The 10,791-nt window shown below is 39.6% G+C and overlaps 2 gene segments (V, D, J or C); both read right to left on the reverse strand.

Moving 5' to 3' along the window:
- Positions 1-1,036, reverse strand: part of LOC126400873 (T-cell receptor beta-1 chain C region-like) — a 23,807-nt gene extending 22,771 nt beyond the window's left edge. The window contains 2 exon segments of the C gene segment in view: positions 573-866; positions 988-1,036. Of these exon segments, the coding sequence occupies positions 573-866; positions 988-1,036 (343 nt within the window).
- A 228-nt stretch (positions 1,037-1,264) lies between these two features.
- Positions 1,265-1,897, reverse strand: LOC126401139 (T cell receptor alpha variable 12-2-like). The segment is given in 2 exon segments: positions 1,265-1,728; positions 1,810-1,897. Coding segments are annotated over 2 exon segments (549 nt in total).
- Between the last annotated feature and the right edge of the window lie 8,894 nt (positions 1,898-10,791).

Here is a 10,791-nt window from a genome sequence, read left to right on the forward strand (position 1 = left end):
CTGCACTTTAAGCAGGTATTCATTGTTTCATTTAAAACCCATTGTGGTGGTGTACAGAGCTAAAATGACGACAACTGTATCATTGTCCAAATAATTATGGACCTGACTGTAGGTGAAGACATTGTTGTGCACTGATGTGAGAAAAGCATTGCTCTGAGGAAAATAAGGCTCGGGGTAATTAGGGAGGGCATTGTGTTCATCACAATATTCTGTTGAGAGACGCTTCATGTCAGGTGCTGTGCCTCCACCTATTGGTTGAATCTGTTCAGGACAATGATTATATGACTGCAGGTGGTTGCTTTCTAGGAAATACATCAATAGTTTGTTTTTGAAACAAATGATCATTAATGCAGTATGTCATTTTAGAGAGCAGTTTATTCATTTTTTGCTGTCTTTCTTCTTTCCTGGCTTTTATTGATATAAGTGAAACACAATGTTTAGTAAAAGTCACTGATATGATCTCCTCCACAGTGTAGTGAATTTTCTTCATTTGATTATTATCAGTGTGAGTCAGGTGTCTCAGCTGTATGTTTTTGTCACAGACCTGAGGTCTGCCACAGCACTGTGCAGACTGGTAGCACACAGATAAACTGCCTCATCTTTATGCTGAACGCTGGTTATTGTCAGAGACCACTGCTTGTCGCTTGATTTCACTGCCTGAAAACCAGATTTGAATCCTTCTTCGTAGTTTACAGTCCCAGCTACTACAGACACAATAAACTGAAAACTTTCTCCTCTCGGCTGTCGGTACCAGAACAGATATGGATAATCGGTGTCATTCTGGTAGCAGTGCATTTCTGCTGAGCCACTGGGAGGACTGGAGATGTAGTGGGGCCACTGAGTGATCAGCACAGACTGAGAAACATCTGAAACACAGAAAAGTTACTACCAGCATGCTGAACTAATATCTACTATATCACTTCATATTATATCTTTATTATTAAATTCTGGTGTACTGGTAAAGTCAAAAGTTGATATTAACTTTACCTGCAGCCCAAAGCACAAAGAAAATCACACTGGTGAAGCCTGGGATCATTTTGATTCAGAAAGAGGAAGTGAAATGAAGGAAAATACAAGGCAGTGCTTGATATTTGTGTGGAGGAAATGACATCAGAGGGTTAAATAGACTGAAGAGAAGACACAAAGGGATGTGGACAAGACTCATTAGTATGGGAGCAGTTGTGTTTGCAGGCTTTAGATGCAGAACAATAACATGTATCAGCGTGATTCATATAGCATGATTTACACACCTCACACATTACTTTTATACACTTCTTTGTCCTCTCAGAGCAGGGATAGAAAGCTGCAGCATCTGAATTATGCTGCTGTCTTCATAAAGTGTAGGTCTGATGCAGGTGCACTTTATTGTGGCCCACCAGCTTTTTGTAAAAGGAGCCAGAGGAGTTGAAACACTGTGCTGACTGGCTGCACAGAAGTACTCTGCGCTGTCTGCTGGCTTTATTTTGGAGATTACAAGCTGAGCTCGGCCCTTCGCCTGGCCCGTTATGTTGAAACGTGCCTCAAAGTTTTTCTCAAGGGTTGGTCTTTCATAATAAAGCAGTCCGATCAGCTCCATGTCCCTCTGGCCTCCTGCTGCTGACTTGTGCTGGTACCAAAGCATGTAGGGGTAGTCGTTGTCTCCATGGTAACAGTCCAGACGGGCTTCTTCTTGTTCAGGTTTTATCAGAGGAGGTGATTGTTTGATCGTAGGCAATGATAACACAATGTCTAGAGGATAGAAATAAAAACTGAATGTAAAAAGAAAAGTTTGTTAGTTTGTTTGTTAGTTTGTTATTTTATGACTCTTACCTGTGAGCAAAGACAGAGATAAAAACAAAATGACAAACATTTTAAATTTCTTCATGTGGACATATAGTTCTCTGTGGTGGCTCATATCTTAAACACAGATATGAAAAGGCATTAATGAAAATACATCAGTGAGAAATCTTCCTTTATTGTGTGATTGTAATGAGGAAGGAGGAGCTTACAGCAATCTTCATGTTGGCGTGTTTTCACTGCTCTCTGCTGTTCAGTGTTTGATTTAATTCATACTGAGGTCAACTTGTAGAATAACTCTGCACAGCCTTGTGACTTTATCTGTAGAGTTGTGTATTTTTACAAATACATATAACATTCTCAGGAGTTTTTAACCCTTTTGTTAAACCACTCTGAAATGTTTGTAATTATTAAAAGAAATCTGTCACTTTACAACCAATTGCCAGAAGAAAGCACTTGGTTATGGTTAGAAAAAGATCATGTTTTGACTTAACCTGCACAATTTTGGGGGCACAACCCCTGTTGGAAATGCAGCAATGTCTTGTTAAAAAACAATCGCTTTTCATGGCGCTATCCCTGATGTAAAAACAGCAATAGGGCTCCAGAAAACACCCACGTTTAAAAGCTAAAAAGCCACTGGAAATACAGCAATGGTTTGCTAATCACAACCCCTTTTGTTTTGATTGTTGCTTTTGAACAGTGGTCTGCAGCTTCAGCTTGGCAGGCATCTGTATCATGTCATTTGCCATTCGCTCTTCCTCTGAATGACAAAGTCCGCTCATGCAACGTCACTTTAGAAATGCTGATTTGATACGTATGAAGCATACAAATGTAACGTGTTCCTGGTTTGCAGAAACATACAGTGTCAACTGGGCTGTCCTTTATTATTTTATTCTTTGTTTTTCATCAATAAATTTTACTTATTATGTACACAGTAAAAGGAGCTAAAAAACAATCAGTGAACCAACAGTAATACGTTTTGAAACAGTGTCACATGATTTCAGTGGTTTCCTGTTGGTGTGCTCTTATCTCCTGGATCATTTTAGAGGTTTTTGTATGAGAGCGTCCCTGTCTTTATGACTGTGCACCTATGCTTGCTGCTCCAAAATATTCTCCGCTGTCTTCGGGATATTTCAGTTTCATGATGCGAAGATAAGCTGTTTTCTCTCCATCTCCACTCACGCTAAATTTGTTCACAAATGCTGGCTCAACCTTAGGAGTTTTATAATAAATGTAGGCGATCAGCTTCAGGGCAGTGTCTCCTGCCGAGCGCTGATACCAGAGGATAGTGTCATATCTTGAGATGTCATGTGTGAGGCTCAGGTTGACTCCAAAATCTGGTTTCCATAACAGGTCAGCTGGAGTCTGAAATACTTTTTCGTTACTCAGGCAAACTCCTGTAAGGGGAGAGATCAAGACACTGTTAAATTATTGTACATTTGGAGTTGCATAGTTACATTCGTTGGAAAAAGAAAACTTAGTATATGAGTAGATTAATGTGTTTTACCTGGATTGCTTCCCTAGCACTTTATTACAGATTAAGTAGAAGGTACAGTACCTTTAATCCAGAGCACAGTGATGATGCAGACGATGAGATGAGATGGCATCTTGTTGAATGTGAAAAACTAACTGGGATCTCAGCAGAGCTTTGTGGAGCAGACGGAGGGGCAGGAAGTGATGCAGAGAAATCAGAGCATAGTTTGACACTAAGACACTTCACTTAATTCAGTCTGATTGTCTTTTAGGAGAATAAATAGCCTTCTCTCTGTTTCCTTTACTGAACAATGGGATAAGGACAAAGTTTTGACATTAACTGTTTGGGGTTTTGCTCCATATGTACTATTGACTTATTGAGGCTTTTCTATCAGTGCACTGTAAAAGCTTTGGTGCTTCAGTTCAAGAATACAAAGGATGGGGATTCTCATCACAACTCACTCACTGAAATGACTTTGATACCAGGTAAATCAATCTGCATTTAACATGCAATAGACAAGTGAAATCCCTCCCCTGTCAGTGTTTCCAATGGTATCTTATTTCAGAAAAAAGTATGTACAGCAGTCAACGGTGAGAGACAGATAATTTTTTTAATTGTGCCATGAATTACACATTATGTATTGTTAATTTAAATGATAATTTTGCAAGTCAAGAAAGTCGAAGTTTGTGGTACATTTGTCAATATACCATTTAGTTTTGTGTGAAATTGCTCGGTGAAGCCTCTCCCTCGTCCAACATGGCCGTTACCTTGGCACAAATGTCACCATAATATCTTACCTGATGAGTTTTATCCAGTGGTTCCTGGTGTTTTTTATCTGTCAGTGCTCGTGTAAGTACATCCTGCCATGAAACACACGGACATGATAGCTTCAGCAGAAGAGAAAGTTATAACATCACTTAAGTGACTTTTAGGTATTTAGTGTTTCTTATTATGTATTTTCATTTTCACAGTCCTACACTTGGACAGTTTCACAACAAACCTCAACTTTCTTGACCTCAAGAAATTATTTGTGGCACAGTACATGAATATCTTACTATGAAGCAGTTGTTATCTGTAAGGAAACGGCAAGAGAGAAATTGGACCAGCATGTAGAGAATGAGTTACTCTGTCATGGATAAAATGGAGTATTAAGTGATGACAGGGTCTTTGCTGTTTGAGCTCACTCATTAAACTGAGTCACATTTAAGTAGGAAGCAAACATAATGTAAAAAGCATGAGTGGCTTCATGTAGTTGGACTTCAAACCGATATCTATATGCTAAAGAGTACACTAAATACATTTCTGACAACATTTAAGGCAAGAAATAGTGCAGTAACACTGCAGTAACACTTATTTGATCAGCACTGCCTAGTTTGATAGATGTTTGCTTTTTGACATTTTTATATGTTAGAATTTGTACGTGTCTAGCTCATGATGATATGACTGCCTCAAACCAAAGTACGACCACAGAGGCAGGTGTGTGGGAGCAGTTTATTTCATGTGTTATTATAAACCACTGATGAGAAAAGCTTGTGCAGAGTTTTTGTTACGTTCAGGGGGGATATTTTTCATCGTGCTTCTCTAGCTGCACAGTAGTAAACTGCACTGTGCTCTTGTTTTAAAAGGTTGACTATAAGAGAGCCATTCTTTGCTGTATTTTGCCCCAAATCTCCAGATATGTTAAAAACGTCTTTATATGGCTCTTCCATTGTGACCGCTTTGTAGTTCAAATATCCAATGAGTTTCATAGCTGTGTCTCCAGGTGACCGCTGGTACCAGAGCATCACCCAGTAGTCAGTTTTATCATGGCTGCAGAACATCTGCACCTTGTCACCAGGTTTTGTGATGAGATCAGAGGGAGACTGATGGACATCAAGACCCAGGCAAGCACCTAGAAAGATAATAAAAGAACTCATTCACTTCAAATTAAACCATTTTTACATTCATAGGAGCTCATGTAAAAGTAATTACCTGCTACGCAACAGAAGAAGAGAAAACAGATCATTTTTACTTCCTCAGTGTAAAGTAGTTAGTCAAGAGCCCTTCCTTCCAATTTGTGTGTCACAGTGTTAGGGATTTGAGTTAGATAACACTGACTAACCGTTAGCAACAGAAGTATACTTATGCCTCTGCTGAGATGAGTCTTGAAAAGGAAAATGAAGTGTTATGAATAAAACATTTCCTGCATACAGGCTAACCAAGAGCAGCTAGCTGGGAGGGGCCTGTTCAGGTTCTAACTCAAGGCCATACATGTTGACAAAGGTTAGCGCAGTTACTGTATGAAGGAGGAAGTAAGAGCAGTCACTGTGCTCTGCTGGCTGCACAGTAGTAAACTGTACTGTGCTCAAATCTGGATGGTCTCAATATAAGTGAGCCATTCTTTGCTGTATTTCCACTCAAATCTCCAGTGATGAAAAACTGTTCTGTATATTGCGTGTCCATTTTAACATCTTCAACGGACAAATGTCCAATGAGTTTCATAGCTGTGTCTCCAAGTGACCGCTGGTACCAGAGCATCATCATGTAGTCAGTTTTATCATGGCTGCAGAATATATGTTTTGTATCTCCAGGTTTTACAATGAGGTCAGAGGGAGACTGATGGACGTCAAGACCCAGACAAACACCTAGGCAGAGAAAGAGAAGTTATTTAGTAATGTAAATTAAAAACATTTCCACATTTAAATGAATTCATATTTTTTCAAGATATTACCTGGCAGGCAGCAGAAAACTAGAAGGCAGATCATTTTGTCTTCATCAACATAGATTGTATTTTTCTAAGCCTTTAGATGACATGTAAACCTGTGTGTGACAGAGTTTTGTGCGTCACTGATTGTCACTGTTTGTGATGAGCATCATCTAGTGGCTCTATTGACATGACTGAGGTTTAAAGATGAAAGAGAAGTGATAGAGAAATGCCGTCGCTGTACCCTAGTTGGCAAAGATGAGAAAGTGAGAGTAGCTTGCTGGGAGGAGTTTTCCCCTTCAGTAAAGAATCATGTGTCATGTTTCTGTGACTTGTGGCACTGCATTTACACTGTTATGACGTACACTGTGAGGAAAATTAATTAATTGTTGGGCTGCAAAACACACAGTGTGACAGATAAAAGAATACCTGCACCTGTGTGTTTAACAGATTATGATTATGTATACAGCACAGCACAGCCCAGATCAGGCTTTATGAAACAAAGGCATTGATACTGCCAACAGATGCCTTGCTGCATTTAAATAGTGATGAAAATGAGTCTGTGTGACTCCTGGTGGCAGAAAAGAGAATATGTTAGTTGAATAAGATTGGAGGAGCCTCTGCTGTTAGTGGTTTCTCATTAAGTTGAGGAAACACAAGTGCTGTGAAAGGAAGGAGCTGCTTAATGTTATGTTGATCACGTTGTGATTAGGGCTGCAACTAAGGATTATTTTCATTGTCGACTAATCTGTCGATTATTTCTTCGATTAGTCGACTAATCATTTTATCGAAAGATATGTTAAAATATTGAAAAATGTCGATCTATCTCCCCCAAACCCCAAAATTATGTTATCTAATGTCTTGTTTCGCACTCACGCCAAAGGGTTTTAGTTCACCGTCATGGGAGAGTGTGTAAAGCTGCCAATATTTGAACGTAAGAAGCTGCAATAAGAGTGTTTTGGGGTACTGTTATAGTACTTTTCTATGAAAAATGACTCAAACCGATTAGTCAACTACTAAAATAGTCACTGATTATTTTAATAGTCGATTAGTCATCGATTAGTCGACTAATCGTTACAGCCCTAGTTGAGATGTCTCTTATTACTAATGCTCTATATGAGGCTACATATGGTTGCTGATGTAGGCTACTTTTTGATGTGCCAATAGGTGTCATAATGACCAATGTCGGTTTAGCTGGTTTGCATTAAATCAAACTGATTAACCTTGAACATCGGACTGCACCAGCAAAAACCAGAAATCGACCCAACTCTAATTCCTCTGCCTGCTCTACTGTCTTGTAGAGCCTCTATTGGCCTTACTATTCATGAATGAAAATAACCAATCAGAGCCAGGGAGTCTCTAACGCAGCTGTCAGTTATGTCAAACAGTTGTTATGAACTGTCAAACTAGGCAGCACTGATCAAATTAGAATCAAGATTCTGTGACTGCATTGCCTTTTTTGCCTTTAAGTTGTCAGAAACATATTTTAGTGTACTGTTTAGCTGTGAAATGAGAAAGTTGGTCCGGCTGGTAGGCGGTGCTTGGTACCTTGGTCAGCTGTCTTCCATTTGGCAGCCGGATCACAAACTTTTTCATTTTACAGCTAAACAATACACTCAAATATGTTTCTGAAAACATGTGAGAAGAAAAAAATAGGTAATGCAGTAACAGAATCTTGATTCATATTTGATGAGCGCTGCCTAGTTTGTCAGTTTGACTGCAGGGTACAAGCAGTGATTGTCATGATTGACAGTTGTTTTAGAGACTTCTTGGCTCTGATCTGTTGTTTTTGGTGCTCTGATCTGTTGTTTTTGGTGCTTTCTAATGAATGCTATTAAAAGCAGTAGGAAGAGGAGTGTTAGCTTATATACAGACTCTCTGTCTCATGTTCTTCTTTCTACAAATAGTGACTGTTTTAGCAAATATGACACAAAGTTATTTTTTATTAAAGTTACCAACTGTAGCTTTAATGTTTATGACTGCATCAAACCAAACTACAACCACAAAGCAGGTGCTTGGGAGCTTGTATTTTTCAAAACCACTGATGATAAAGAATTGTGAGGAGTTTTTGTTATGTTCAGAGGGGATTTGTGTCAGTGTGCTTTGCTAGCTGCACAGTAGTACACTGCACCCTGCTCAAGTCCAGTAACTTTGATGATTAGAGAGCCGTTCTTTTCTTTAGTCCCCCTCAAATCTCCAGAGATATTGAAATGTTCTTTATATGGCGCCTCCATTTTGACATCTTGAAAATTCAAATATCCAATGAGTTTCATAGCTGTGTCTCCAGGTGACCGCTGGTACCAGAGCATCACCCTGTAGTCAGTTTTATCATGGCGGCAGAACATCTGCACCTTGTCACCAGGTTTTGTGATGAGATCAGAGGGAGACTGACGGACAACAAAACCCAGACAAACACCTGGACAGGGAAATAAGATGAAGAAAATATTTACATTGTGATAGATTATGAATTAAAAATTAAGCTATTTCCACATTAATAGCAGATAATTGTGTTTGACAAAGTTTTTACCTGATAGGCAACAGAAAAAGAGAAAATGGATCATTTTAACTTCCTCAGAATTAAGCAGTTACTCAAAAGCCTTTCGGTAACATTCAGATCAACCTGACTGCCATTGTGAGCGATGGTGATCCAACTGATGTCTACTGAGGTCTGAAAAGCAAAGGGAAGTGAAGATGAAACAGCATCACTCTATATTGGCTGACAGTGGCATCAAATCAAGAGCAGCTGTCTGGGAGGGGTCTGTACAGGTTCTCATTCAAAACCATAGATGCTGATAAAAGTTGGTTCAGAGTTTTTGTATAACGGAGAGGGGATCTGCAGTCCGTGTGCGTAGCTAGCTGCACAGTAATACACTGCACTGTGCTCAGGTGCCTTTAGGCTGTCTATTAACAGAGATCCGTTCTTTGCTGTTTCTCCACTCATATCTCCTGTGAGAGTAAAATGTTTTTTAAAAGACTCCTCGTGTTCTATGTTGCCGTAATACACATGTCCGATGCGTTTTAGAGCTTGGTCTCCAGGGGACTTCTGGTACCAGTACATCAGTGTAAAGTCAGTCTTGTTATGGCTGCAAACCAGCTGGACTTTGTCTCCAGGTCTTCTGAGAAGTTCTGAAGGAGTTTGCTTGACTTCAACACTCAGACAAACACCTAGAAAGAGAGAAGATGAATGAACCATGTGGAAACTATAGTTTAAATGCTTTCCTGATTCTCCTCAGTGATATAAGTGATTACCAATGATCCAAGATAAAAAGAATAATGTTGGCATGTTGACCTCCTGTCTGACTGAACACAGAACACTGAGTGGTTCTAGAGACTTGATGCTTAGACTCTTTCATAATGCCCTCCTCTGTAAACCAGCTACATCATATTTTATAGTGCTGTATGTGATGAACTGTAGAGTATTTCTGGAGCTCCAGCTCCACCTACTGGAACGATATAAAAGCCAACACTTGGTTTCCCACTCACCAAATTTATTGGCAACCAGTTATTGTTCAGCTGCTCATAGTTTTCACATCACTGTGGTTGCCAACAGCACAGAAATACAAGCCGCTGTCGTCAGTTTGCAGGTCTTTCACAGTTAGAGCCCCGATCTTTATGTTATCTTTGATAGCTGAATATTTAGTTTGAGGGACGCCACCATAGTCTGGTTGTCCACCAAAAACTGTGTAGACTATGAGGGTCATGGTCTCCCCTGGACGCTGCCTGTACCAGTACATCTGGGTATGACCAGCATTTTTTTTGTGGCTGCAGTTCATCTCTGCAGTTTTGGAAGCATACCTCCAGCTGATTTCAGGGTCTTGGCTCACATCCTGGCAGTGACCTGTGTGGATGAAATACATTAATTTACAGGGTGTAAAATGTTAATGTTTCTAATATCAAGTCAATATTTTCTTGTTCTGGATTTTTTTTAATGTTAACAGTAATTTGTTTTCTGTATCACATGTAGACAGAATTGGTGAAAAACATTTCATTGTTCCAAAACAGTTGTCAGTTATATAGTCAGAATGTGATGTTGCATGTAGGTTTCAGCCTGTTTCAGCCAGTTAGTAAAGACAGATAAAAATAAAACCTACAGTGTACAAAAATGTAAATGTTTACCCGTGTACCTTGAAGCCAGAGAGCCGAGACTACAAACGTGATGAAGACTCGAGTCATTAGAGTGATCTTATTTACATGAGATGCAGCCACAGCAGACATACTGAATGTCTGAGACTGCTTTATATAACAGGAGGTGGGAGGTTAAAGACAGAGCTTCACAGAAGGACCTCCCATTATAATCTCTGACCTTCATCAGAAGACAGACCAGCAGGGGTTAGAATGGCTTATTCCAGGTGCACGGAGCTGTGAGCAGTAATAAAGGATGTGTGATGGGGAGGTTTTTGTACTGAGGAGCAGAGATATGCAGCACTGTGTAACCAAGCAGCACAGAAGTACACTGCACTGCTGTTAAAGCTGAGTCCTTCAATTGTTAGTGTGCAGGTCTCGCCTTTATTTGCATTCCCTTGTATCTTCACATCCAGTCCATGGTTCTCTACCTTGTCACTGGTTGCTAACATGTATCCAAGGAGCTGTAGTTTTCTGTTGGATTGCTTATACCACAAGATTTGGTCGTAGCTGTCAATACTGTGTGAGCACTTGACTTTGAATGTTTCTTCGGGTTTGCTGAAAATGTCAGCTGGAGTCTGTTGGACTTTGTCACTAACAGGAACCTTCGGGAAGAAGATAAAGAAAGCATCAGAAAAAATACATCTTGGGCATAAGCAGTTCTATATAGGTTTTGGTTTAACATTTGAGATAAAATTTCTTTAAACAAATTTGATGACGTTACCTGAAATCAGAA

The sequence above is a fragment of the Epinephelus moara genome, chromosome 14, assembly GCF_006386435.1.
Source record: "Epinephelus moara isolate mb chromosome 14, YSFRI_EMoa_1.0, whole genome shotgun sequence".
Lineage (NCBI taxonomy): Eukaryota > Metazoa > Chordata > Actinopteri > Perciformes > Serranidae > Epinephelus > Epinephelus moara.